The 13,741-nt window shown below is 38.1% G+C and overlaps 1 protein-coding gene across 1 annotated transcript in view; it reads right to left on the bottom strand.

Annotated features, from left to right (window-relative positions):
* Positions 1-13,741, bottom strand: part of LOC124804976 (1-phosphatidylinositol 4,5-bisphosphate phosphodiesterase-like) — a 543,720-nt gene that overhangs the window by 121,540 nt on the left and 408,439 nt on the right. The window contains exon 17 of the mRNA XM_047265367.1: positions 4,446-4,650. Coding sequence (XP_047121323.1) covers positions 4,446-4,650 — 205 coding nt within the window. The remainder of the gene's footprint in view (positions 1-4,445; positions 4,651-13,741) is intronic.

Genomic DNA, 13,741 nt, shown 5'->3' with positions numbered 1-13,741 from the left:
TCTCTTGTCTTCTCTGAAGCTTATGTAATTTAAGAAAAATCTTTATTTAAAATTATTGTGGTCATAAGAATTGCAGAACTTGAAACGTAACCTTTTTAAAAAAAAAAAAAAAAAAAAAAAAAAAAAAAAAAAAAAAAAAAAAAAAAAAGTAAAAATGTTGTTATTATCATGTAGCCCTGAATTTTCTGTACTTGAAAAAATTTACTGCAATAATATCTTACACAGTGAAGATTATAAATACAAGATTTAAGTTTCTAGAAATTTCATAGTGACCTGTGCTAGAACATGAGGAGAAAATTTCACACCAAAAAATCAACTTGACAAAATAGAACGTTTAATATTAACTCACATTAAGAAAATACAAGGTATGTCCAGAATGTCAGTTTCATTTGTATTTTTTTTCTGTGGTAGTGCTGCAATCACAGTTTGGTCCATGTGTTGTAGATGCTTTGAGTCAAGGAAGAGGAGATGACACCGTCTGAAGTTATCTGTGTGTTGTTTAGGCTGGATAGTGTTTGTTTAAAGAAAGAAGTTGATTGAAAATCCCACAACTTCTGAGATTATATTTGAAATTAGTATTCTGAATATGAAGAACACTAAACCAATCGACCTTCATCAACAGATTTGCAAGATTCATGGGGAAAATGTGATGAATGGCTCAATGGTAGCACATCTTGACATCTCAAAATGACATGTACGTGACATCCTACTGGCGCATTTTTTACTGTGAGGTGAAATAATCAGTGCAAATATTTACTGTGAGATGCTTATGAAACTGCATCATGCAATACAGAACAAGTGCCGCAGGAAGCTCACAAATAGTATTGTTTTGATTCATGACTGTACTCAACATCATGCTACAAATGAGACGTGACAACTCTTGCCGGATTGTGGCCAGAACCAATCTGACCATTCTTTGCACAGCCCTGACCTTGCCCCTAGTAACTTCTATCTCTTTTTGCACCTGAAAACATTTCTTGATGATTGAAAAGTCAACAACAATGACAACATTTGAGAACATGTTACCACGTGGTTCACACCACAGGCAGTGATGTTCTATGAGGAAGGCATACAAAACTTTTGTCATACTGTGACAAATGCCTGAAATTGGTGGAAGCTATGAAGAAAGATAGTTTACGTTTTCTATTTTTTTTTTTCAATCTTTAGTGCTTCTGTATTTGTACTCATTCTGTTATTACTACTAAATAGACCTTCCTTCCAAATACATCTTGTATAATCAATAGCCAATAACTTCATGACCTAATGTGTATATGTGTTACCTATAATTTCTGTCTTTTAGGTCAACAAACGTTTTTTAACATTTTGTGAAAACATTCCTATGGCAGTCTTTAAGTATCCAATGTGGACAATGACAAAGTGAGTCAGCTTCAAGCTCTTGTAAAGACGGTCACTGTAAGTGCAGTGGATGAAGGTTAATGTTCCTAATTGAGTATTCTAGGAGTAATATTCCATGAAGTCACCTGTAAATTATGAATGACCACTTGTTTATTTAAGTTCAACTTCTTGAATACATTTTAACTTACTGACTTGTTTTCTGATTATTATGGAAATTACAACCAGTGATGAGAACAAGTGAGAACACACAAGCATTAATTGAAAACTAACTTCAGTAGCGATGATTTGATTATTTAAAAATTGTTTAATCCCCTAGCAGTTCATCCATGAAACACTGAATGAATATGAGAAATGGGAGAGCCAAGTTTAGTAATGTCATGTGATGACATGGGAAACCAATGGAAACTACTCGTATAGAATTAAAATGGTAAATTCTCAGGGCCACACATTGCAAGCAGTGCCAGAAAGGAGTGAAGTTAACACTGAATATCAATTAACAAAAACAAAATTAGAACACCAACGAATAACTCTAAAGTAATAGATTTCTAATTAGTGATAACTGGGGTCAAAGTGCAGAGTCAGTAAACAGTTAGCTGGGGCAGTGGATCTGTGGAGTTGTATGTGTATTCTACACCAGTTAACTCTGGAAGTAAGTGAAAAGTAAGGTCAGATCTACAATGCAAGCCTGTGACTGGACTATCAGACTAGCTGCAGGAAGGTTGTAGCAATTCTATCAGCTATGGCACTTGGAGGGGGAGGAATAGCAAGTCCCTCACCTCAGCCATCCTTTCATCCATGTAAGATCCCCGATACTCATTTTGACAGTAGCCTGAATGGACCTGGGGCCATCTGGAAGGAACTGGAATGAGAAAAATTCCCTGGTCATACCATCACAGTGACTCTAAAGGAAGACATTGTCCTAAACCTTAACAATGTTTTCCATCTCATTTATGTGCCCATAGATCACTTACTACAACTACAGAGTGAGTTGTTACCTTCACTCCTTCCATTATTTATATTCCGTGGAAGATTTTCCATTACCACGTATGGGAAAAAAAGAGAAGAAGAAGAGGAAGAAGAAGGAGAAGAAGAAAACCACAGACCTCTAATTCACCTGAACAACTGAGAGTTGTAGTAACATGAGAAGAGCATCTCTACCTTGATTACCTTTTTCTCAAGTTTGGGAGCCCTTACCTCATAATACAAAAATGAAACTACAACAAATTATTCAAACTCAGCAGTGCGCAGTTATCATAAGTGACATTGGACCTGTCTGCTGAGGGCAACCAACGTCTGTCAGCAGCTTGTAACACTGGACTGTGTGATTACTATAGGAAGATGAGAAACTGTCTGATATAATTCTATTGAATTCTCCATTATTTTTTTTAAATCAAAGATCTACTGCAAATACTTGCTCTGTATACAATCAATTGCTTCAGGAGGAAGACGCTTTGTTCACCATAACTTGAATTTTCATATGATAAAAGTTGGTTCTGTTGTTAAATAACAAATACTTTTGCCAACAAGAGAAAATTGCTCAAAAATATCTGCCTGTTTTCATATAAAACATTTACATATATACACTTTATCAATTATTCTTCTGTGATTCAGGTTTACACATATGGTTTCTCTTATAAAAATTATCCCCAGCATTACTAATGTTTACTGGAAGTAAGAACTATCTCTTATTTGTGAGTGCATGACAGGTCTTGTGGTGAGTAGCTCCCATGAACCAATCCAGAAAAGCCTGAAATGAGAGCACTGCTCAGCCAACTTTATAAAAACTTTCTTTGAAAGCATTCTAAAGAAACTGAAGTTATTAATTAATTAAAACATTTATATACAAGCACTGAAATAGAACTCCAGATTTGTGGTCTATGATACAGACACTTCATAGAGACTCCTGCCAAGAGTGGATAAGCATTGTCCTGCTGAAGAATGACATACAATAGTGCTTTATGGGAGGTAACACACAAGGATGCAGAAGATTTGTGATGTAGCACTGTGCTCTCTCGGAGTTCCTTCAGTCACTACCAGCCATGACCTGAAGTCATACCCAATAGCTGTCCTCACCAAGATGCAAGGTAAGTATAACATCACTGCGCCTCTCCAAAGCATTGAAAGAATGGGACTTCTCCCCATCTCGCTACCATACTCACCGACGATTGTCATCTGGAGCAATGCAGAACCACAATTTACTGTCGGGCATAATGTGACAACATTCATCAACAGACTATGCTTCCCAGTCACAGTACTACTCCAAATGCAGCCATTGTGCTGGGGCATTAATGGCAGTGTACGCATGGGCGGTATTTAATTCCCTAGTCTGGCTGCTACTCATCTCCAACCAATTGTGCAGGATAAGCATAACACAGAATGTTCTAGGGCATCCATTACTTGTTCCCAGATGGCAGGTGGAGATGTGGAGGGATTAGGACATGCTTGGTGCATGATATGGCGACTCTTATGGTGGTAAGAAATGGAGGAACAGACCTTGACAATCAGTATGCCTCCTCTCATGTTCCCATGCAGTCCAATATCAGGTCACAGTCATATCTAAATGCCCCACAAAGCTGGATTTTGCACAATTTGGTCATCTGAGCAAATGGAGACCCACAATGTGGCCCTTACAACTCTGTCAGTTGCTTAATAATGCCATCTCACAAGAGTACATGACACCTCTGTATGCTACACAGTGCTCACTCAGCATATGACACTGTTTCTGTCCCTTATTAAACTAACAAGCCTGGTAACAGTATTAGACATAAACAACACTAGGCAAGTAATCGGCAGCATGAAGGGGACAACAGTTTCAGATTATTTGATTCTAACAAGCAGTATAGTGGCAGCACATACAACACATGTTGAAGTGAAGCAATACATTTTTGTTTTGTGATAAATGATAGCAAATAAACATCATGCAAAGTTTTTGTTTGTTTTCCTGCTATTTCAAATAAACTTAGCTATATGAAGCTGCGAGTTTGCAACCCTGGACAAAACAAATCAAGAAATAGTTACTACGTACAATCTACTAATGGGGCTCACCTTTTATGCCAAAATAATGAAACATATCTAGATATCTACTGTACCTTCAAAGTGCTCAGGCACATATATTTTGAGTTCTATGTAGCAGAACAGCATGGGCAGTAACATGGGGAAGTTGGCCTCTGTCCGGAGGGAGATGTGCCGGTAGCCAGCCTGCAGCCCATCCAGAGGCAAAATGCGCTGCCCCAGAAGCTTCCCTTTCTCACCGTACACAGCAAACCTCAACATCGCAAGCTCGGGCAGCACAACCTGTAGAGTGTCTTGTGAGTAAATTCTGATGTTACATAAAAATGTATGTTAAATAACTACATGTAAATGATACAATTCATCCTTACCCTTTGAACGAGCTGCAGCATAATGAGCTACAGTTTTGGTTAAAAATGATCACACTAGATAAAAAAATTAGTTACCCCAGGAGACACGATAGTTATAACTTTTAACACACCTCTAAGCTTGATAATGTCCATAATTCAGGGAGAAAGAGTGTGCAAAAGGTTCGTCAAGTATGTTGTACCCAGTTGAAACTACTCATTGAAAATTGATTCCCTTAGAGCTATAACATTGCAAGTATGTTGACTGCTATGTTTTACCTGCAGTTCAAATGGTCCCAAACATTTTCCACTGTATCAAGGTCAGTAATTTAATGGGTCAATTGAGAAATTATAGGGTTTTCGAGTGTTCATCAAACCAGAAACATAAGCGTACAGTCCTGTTATGATAGTTCTTATCATCTTGGGAGATAGGAGTGACCAGTGTGTACTCACCATGAAGATGTAGTAGAAATGGGAACGCTCTGTACTGAGAATGTTGCAATAAACGTCCTGTTAGATATTCACAGTAACCTCAATTAGTGAACCAAGGTTATGATCTGAAAAACACCACATAACCACTTCTGGCCTGAACTGTACCCACCACACACTGCGGGTTAAGCATCTCACTGGGCTGTCTATGCACTCAATGCCTCACAACATCTGATAAGAGGCAAAATCACAGCTCATTGGGACCACACTACATGCCTCCAGTCAGCTACTGAAGAGTTTACATGTTGTTTGACCAACAGAAGATGTGCTGCTGTGAGCAATGGGCTTTTGCTACGTACCCAATTCAAAATGTTCACTGGATGTATTTCCTTTCACAATATTTACTCAGAAACTTCTTGAAATTGACCTGCAGTTCCTCACAGTGGCAATTCCTGTCGGATTTGAAACAGATTGTCATTGAAAAGGCATGAACTTTTCTCCTGTCCTTAAGATATTTTTGCAACCACTATTCTTATGCCAAGTTGCATGGCCTTCCTTGCAGACAGGTCGTCAGTTTACCTTTATACAGCAACAAATTGGGCAACTACATTCAAGGTGTGACCATAGGCATGTCCAAACATGCTAGCTCCTTTCTGTTATGCTATGACATCTCCATGTTGACCCATCTCATTGAGTGGATTGCATACACCTGGCTGGCACATACTCACCACTTCACTACCACTACATCACGTGACTGCCTGGTATGAGTTCTACACTACCAGCAATGATCCAAAGCGACCAATGTGATCTTTCAAGGGGGTGACCAATATTTTGTCTGATAAGCTTACTTCAAATTATATTTCTACGACCAAGTGAATTTGTGAGTTGTGAAATGATAAGCATATTAAAACAAACAAACATCTTCAGTGTGATTCATTCCCAACATGCTGTGTAACCAACAATCTGTTTCCATACTGCAAAAGTTAAAAGGAAGGAAGATTAGTGTTTAATATCCCATCAAGAACGAGGTCATTACAGACAGAGCATAAGCTCAGATAAAGGAAGGATAGGGGAAGAAATCAATCATACCCTTTCAAAGAAAACATCCAAGCATTTGCCTTGCCAAGAAATCACAGAAAATGTAAATAAAAATGGCTGGATAGAAATCTGAACCACAGTCCTCCTGGATGCGAGTCCAGATGTCAAATGTAAGATGAATGTTTCTCAGCATGGTTAGGGGAATTTAATTTGATGTACAACTGAAGTTCCATTTTGTCCAATAGATTCAGAGTCATTGTAACTGGTGCTTTTGGTAGACGAGTCTTGCAAATCCATATAACTGTAATTTTATGTAGGTACACAAAAAGTTCAATCCTTAACACTGTTGTTTTGTCCCCAAAATTTCTGTAAACATCTGAATTCATTTTCCCAGTGACAAAGGTGTGAACATGCTGGATAATTAAATGTTAAACTTGGAGAAGTCAGTTTTGAAAATGTAAAGCAGTTTTGTTACCCCAGAAGCAGGATAGACAAAGAAAGAAGGTGAAAGGATGGCACTGTGGAAAGGTTTGTAAGAGGTAAAAAGTGCTTTCCTCAAAAAGAAATAGCTGCAAATATTCAAAAATAGAAAGCTAGAGACTACAAAAAGACTCACTATAAGCAGTGTTTGCAGCACAGGCATGTATGGAAGGGAAACAAGGACAATGCGAAACACAAAAATGTAACAATTAAAAGTATTTGAAATGGGGCATTATAGAGGCTGTTGAGCATCAGTTTGGCAGATTGAGTAAGAAGAAAAAGGTGTCCCACAATCAGCCAACAAGAAAAAATTCCTAATAAAGAATTCAGTGAATCAAAGAGATTGCATGTTTGAGGACATATTAAGATGCATACCCGAAGGAATGGTGGAAGGAAAGAACTGCACAGGCAGGCCTAAAGATGAGTATAGTGGGTCCCTGCCAATAATTATTGTGATGCATTTTCTGAGGTGGTCTGGCAAGTATATACATATTTTGCTTCCACCATGCAAAGATGGAATCAGCCAAGAAAACATCATTGATTGGATTTTGTGTGATACACAGCACTAACAAAAAGATTCAATTTGTTTCTCATTGCAAATAAAATGTTTGTAAAGTGGAATTTTATGTACAGTCAGTAATGTTATAACACACTAGCCTAGTGTGATACTCAGTTTAATGCTATGTATTAACAGGCTGAAGACATTGACATCTTCACCTATATTCTACAAACAACTGTTTAGCACTTTGCTAACAGACACAGAACATTACAGTCCAGCACATGAGGTGATAATAGTAGGGCAAAGAAGACATGGTGAACAAATATTTACATATCTTATGACAGTTTTTGTCTCCACAATACTAATTCAGCCTGATACAGTTATCACTTTCAAGAAATTTTTGTGGAGCAAACCACTAATAAGTGCTTTGCAGAGGGTACTTCACATTGTATCATGTATTAGGGTTTCTTCCTATTACATTCACACATGGAGCATGAGAATAATTATTCCTTAAAACCTCTGTGAATGTTGTAATTAGCCCAATTTCATCTTTTTGGTCCCTCCAAGAGTTATTGCCCATTCCTGAATTCCTTAGTTAATACTGTTCCTTGAAACATTGTAAAGAGGTTTTTGTGGAAAAGTTGGCATATATCTTCAACTTTTACCCAGTTCTGGTTTTTCAGCATCACTGCCATGGTCTCCCAAGAGTCAGATAAACATGAGAGCATTTTCAATGGCCTTCTTTGCATTTGTTTAGTGTCTGTCCAACACCCTAGCTGGTATGGGTTCCATACACTTGAGCAATATTCTACGATGTGTCACACAAGTGTTTTGTAAGAAATCTCATTTGCAGATATTGAATTTTCCCAGTCTGCCACCAATGAACCAAAATCTGTCACTTGCTTTACTTATGACTGAATCTATGTGATCCCCACAAACAGTTACATGCAGGTGTTGCATCAGTCAACAGAATTCAATTGTGACTTACCGATAATGCAGTCGTAGGGTACTTTGTTTATTTAGTGAAGTACACAGTTTTACATTTATGAACTGTTCCCATCCTTCCACCACTTTGAATTTTTATCAAGATTTGACTGAATATTTGTGAAGCTTTTCTTTCCAGATGGTACTGCTCCATCAGCAAAAATTCTGTGGTTACTTTGTCTGCCAGCTGATTTGCATGCAACAAAGATGTCAACACACTTCTCTGGGGAATGCCTCAAGTTACTTCTACATCTTTTGATGACTCTCCACTCAAGGTAGCATGCTGCACCCTCGCTACCAAGAAATATTCGTTCTAATCACACGAGTGAGGTTGTTCAGTTGTCAGCACACTGTACTCCCTTTCGAGAGGATTATGCTTCAAATCTGTGTCGGCCCATCCAGATTTAGATTTTCCTGCAGTTTCCCTATATTGCTCCAGGCAAATGCTGGGATGGTTCCTTTGAAATGGCATGGCTGATTTCCTTCCCCATCCTTGAAATAATCTGAGCTTGTGCTCCATCTCTAATGACCTCAATGTCAATGGGATATTAAATACTAATCTTCCTTTTTTCTTCTATCCAATCACAAATTTTATTTTATGTCAATTACAACTGTACGTTTGTTGATAAGTGTCAATGTGGTAGTGAGCCAAATGCTTTTCTCTCAAGTCAAGAAATACTGCATCTACCTCACTGTTGTGATCCATGGCTTTCAGGATGTAATGTGAAAAATATGTGAGTTGGGTTACCCATAACCAATATTTGTGGAATAAATGCTGGTTGGTAGGAGGAGATTATTCCATTTGAGATAATCAGGACTCCAGTAACAACTTAGCAGCACTGCTGCTTGGCAGTGCTTACAGCAGATACATGGAATACTAAAGGTCAGCACATGAAGTGGTGAAAGTAGGGCAAAGAAGACATAATGAACAAACATTTATATATCTGTGGCCTCTTTTGTTGCTATCTACTGACTGAGAAAACCAATGTTCCCACAATAATAAACCGCCAGGTATAATTATCACTTTCAAGACATTTTTGAGGGACAGCTTGAAAATGAGTAGCATACTTGGCAGCATTAGTATTGTTGTTAGATGGGTGCACCACTCAATAACTATGAAGGGTGTTGATAATGCGTGCACCGCTAACCTGTGATCTTGTTCAGAGCGCTCACTGTAATCGATTATAGTTCGCTGTCCTGGTGCGGGTGGCGCTCCGGTGGCGATTTGCTATGACATCGCTGGCATGTGTTTGCGGTGGCCGGCGGAAAGCGAGAGGGTAGTTGGTTTTCCGGGGACTGCACAGAACATGAAGTTCACTCTGCCTGACCTGCTAGTGACTAGCGCTAAGGTTGTTGTGCCTCGCAGTATGAGCAAAGTGGTCTGGGGTGGAGGCGGCTCAGGCAGAGCGAACTTCGCGTTCTGTGCAGTCCCCAGAAAACCAACTACCCTCTCGCTTTCCGCCAGCCACTGCAAACACACGCCAGCGACGTCATAGCAAATCGTCACCGGAGTGCCACCCGCACCAGGACAGTGAACTATAATCAATTACAGTGCGCGCTCTGAACAAGATCCAGGTTAGCGGCACATGCCATATCAGGTGTTATGAGATGGGTAAGCATTTGTTCATCATGTCCTCTACCCCTACTTTTCCCATCTTGTGTGCTGACCCATGTCACATTGTCTGCAATATATACCACCACACAGCAGCACTACATAGTCACTACATAGCTCTGATTGCTCTTTTTGTTTCTATTAATGCATATTGTTACACCAAACGTTGCTCTACACTAATTTGGGATTACTTTATTGTACGAACAATAAAACATTACTTTTTTAAAATACTGTGTATTCATCTACATAGTGCAGAAATGAAAACACAAATATCTGCCAAAACATAAGAGAAACACCTCACACATGGTATATGCAGTTCATTGCTGATGTTTGATGCAGCATACTCGGCTGTTTGATGCAGCTGGCAATTGACAGAAATGCATCAAATCAGCCTTAGGGTTGATGAACAAAACAACAACAGACCTTGTCAAAACCAGGAAAAACAGCTCTAGTCATCACACTACCCCTGGTGAACTTCACTCTTGCCACAACTCACTAGGCCAAACACTATCTACCAGTTGACAACCCACAGTAACCACGCCCAGCAACTAGGTGTAGTGCCCCCCAGATTTTTTGCACATCACAGTCATGTTGTGCAAAGTGGGCCTAAGCATTTTCAGTTCTTTGACAAGATGCCTGAACCTGTACCATCTTCTGACACATTGCGTCCTCTCCAATGCTTGATTATTTCAGAGTTTTGACACATTTGTGTATCCTGTGATAATCTCATGTGTGCCCCTCAGTGAAACATGTTGGGACACTTGCTGGTTTTGTTGTTTGTTAATGAACTAGCAGATAATTTAACATGAACATGAAACATTAAATAGGTGACACAGTCATCTATAATCAAAAATTGTCTGAACAAATATCCAGTCAGATTGTGATAAGATTTCGCAATGATGCAAAGGTGGGAAACCCATTTTAAAGGTTCAGAAATGTAAAGCTCTACATTTCACAAAATGGGAAAGGTTAGTATCCTCTGACTTCAATATAGATGTCACAACTGGACTCAATCAACTCCTACAGTGTGTAACAATCTGTGGAGATATGAAATAAAATGATCTCATCTGCTAAGTTGTAGGTAAAGCTAGTAGCACACTTCAGGTCAATGTTAGAATATCTTAGGAATTCAATCTGTTTACAAAGGAGTTTGCTTACAAAACACTTGTTTGACCATGCTAGAGTATTGCTAAAGTGTGTTTGACCCAAACCAAATAGGGCTAACAGTGATACTGAATATGTACAAAGAACAGCAGCATAAACAGTTGCATATTTGTTTCAGGTAGACATTTGAATTTAGACACAATATAGCCTGTGATAGCCTACTTACAAACTTCCTGACAGATTAAAACTGTGAGCCAGACTGAAATCTTTGCCTTTTGTGGGCATGTGATTTACCAACGGATCTATACAAGGAGGACTCATGAACCATCCACACAGTTTCAGCGGCTAAGGTCCCAGATTTGAGCCTCAACATCTATACACAGTTTTAATCTGACAAGAAGTTTCAAATCAGTGAACACTCCACTGTAATGTGAAAATTTATTTAGGGAACAATCCCTACAAATTTTCACAAACTAATATAAAATTAGTGAGCTATGCTTATAGTATAACCCCTTACATATCCATCCCATACTGACCACATAGAGAAGATTTGACTAATTACAGCAAACACACATGCTTTCAAGCAGACATTTCTTCTACAGTCCATACAAAAATAGAAGAAATGCTGATAAATAGTACACTGAAAAATAACCTTGCCATGCACTCTTCTTAATTTAGTAAGCACCTCAGACAGAGGTCAGCTGTATTAATTTGTGCTCATTTTCAAGGAAGGGAGAAGAAAGGCTAGGTGTTCTGTAATGACAATACAGAAGTCATAAGAGGCAGACCAGTAAGTGAGATAGAAAGAGAATGGGGAATGTTACTGGCCATATCCCAGTATTCCTCTTAACTGATTCAGGGGACACTGAAAACTGCTATGTGGATAGCCAAGCAGGGATTTGAACCCCATATCTTCGGAATGCACATCCAATGCCTTAACCATTGCCCCAACTCAGTCAGCCTCATTTCTAAGCCAACCTAGTACTTCCCTGGACTGAAACTGTCCAGAACTGATAAAAGTTGTTACCATAGTATTGAGCTCCTTGTGTCAAATTATCAGAAAATGACACATACTGGAGAATCCATAACTGTAGCATTTTTTGGTGACTGGTGTTTTTATTTCCTTTTTCCAACATTAAAATGATAGCTTCACATTGTAATGGGGCACCCTCCTCTAACATTACCTTTTTTATATAGAAATGTTTGATACCATTTATACTATCAATTCTTGTATAGGTGAACATTATCTCAGTTAACTAAAAGAATTTCATATGATTCTGTATATGATGTATTATATTTCAGGCTAAAGTGTATAAAAAGAAATTAATGTGTTACAACCAATATATACTAACAGTTAAAGTTACTCTTCTTTTAAAAATATTTGGAATTAGGACATATCTGGCATACTTGAAAGTCATATTATTAATTGCACGATCTGATGATAATTATAAAATTTATTTCTTGACTTATTTACAAAATAATGATATAGTTTAGCGAAGATCCTTCTTTTGTCAAGAAAGTCTGTAAACGCTTTTGCTCTGTAAACTCTCTGGAATATTGTGAGTACCGCAGAATGTAGGGAGTAGTGGGCATGACTCTGATGGAATCAGATGTGTTTTTGATTGTGTCACTAATAATGTAATTTGTGGTGTGATAGAAGTAGAAATTATGAAGACGGTGTGATATTGAAAAATGTGACAAAGAATAAAATTCAAGAATAATACAGGCAAATCTTCATCAGTTATTTAGTCATCAGGAAACCACATAGTTATAACAAAAATTAAAGCCTCAAGAATGTAACCCTAGACACAAGAATTGGAGCCAACAAAAAGAAGAGAAAATGAAGATAAGTAAAAAGTTTTTCTTTTGTACATCTTATGCCTCTCGAAGCTTTTGAAAACAATGAAGAGACTAAGAGAAATTTAATGGTGATGTTTGGGAGGACAAGATTACAACATACAGCCCAGTAAATATTAGAAGGAATTTTGCTGAGTGTGGAGAGCAGTGTCAACAAGTGGAATCAGAGGTGAAGATGTTGTACGAGCTAGAAAATTTAGTTCAACTAGCTCTGATACTTTAGACTCCGGAGTGAATGTGTATTTAGTGCTTGCATCAAGTTGTGATATAATTTTACTGAATTATCTGCTCTTGTTTTTAATCAAAGATTGATTGAATTGGAACACTGTAGGAAAATGAAAGAAACTGGAGTCAATATGCGGGCTAACTAACAGTGGTTGTTTCTCAGATAACATCAAGGAACAGAATTAGAAAGATAGCAAATAATAGTGGTACCATAAAGATTCAATGGCACACATCATCATGTTGTAAATGAGCTTACTCTCTGTCCACAACAGAGCTGCACATATGTCAAGACACTATTTCTTTTTTTAATTGTGTACTTATTCTATACAAGGAGCACATCTTTCCAATACAAACAACATATTAAGACACCCTGGCAAATCTGAACACTCATTTAAAATGACTGTTACCTTTTCTCTCTTCTGACTCCCCCTACTATGCTCAACTTGTGCACATTAGTTTAAGTGTGCTGGGATGGCTGTATTTGAAGCTACAAACCCTTAAACAGCATCAAACATAACATTCTTTGATCTAACAACCAAATTTGCTCTGATGGCCCACTTACGATCTAAGAATATTCTTTCTGAATGCATAAAGTTATCGGAACTCATAGTATTGCAGATATAATGGAATGAAAATTAAAACATTAACAACATTAAAACTGCAAGATAGAACCGGTAGCAATAAAAGAAGTTTTACTTATTGTGTGTCTCCAGTGCAGTTACAACACTAGATGATGGAAAATCCAGGATGGAATGTGACAATACGAGAGAAGTAAAGTTGCTACTCACCATATAGTGAAGA

This window comes from Schistocerca piceifrons, chromosome 7 (assembly GCF_021461385.2).
Source record: "Schistocerca piceifrons isolate TAMUIC-IGC-003096 chromosome 7, iqSchPice1.1, whole genome shotgun sequence".
Lineage (NCBI taxonomy): Eukaryota > Metazoa > Arthropoda > Insecta > Orthoptera > Acrididae > Schistocerca > Schistocerca piceifrons.
This window is presented reverse-complemented; position numbering and strand designations above follow the sequence as displayed.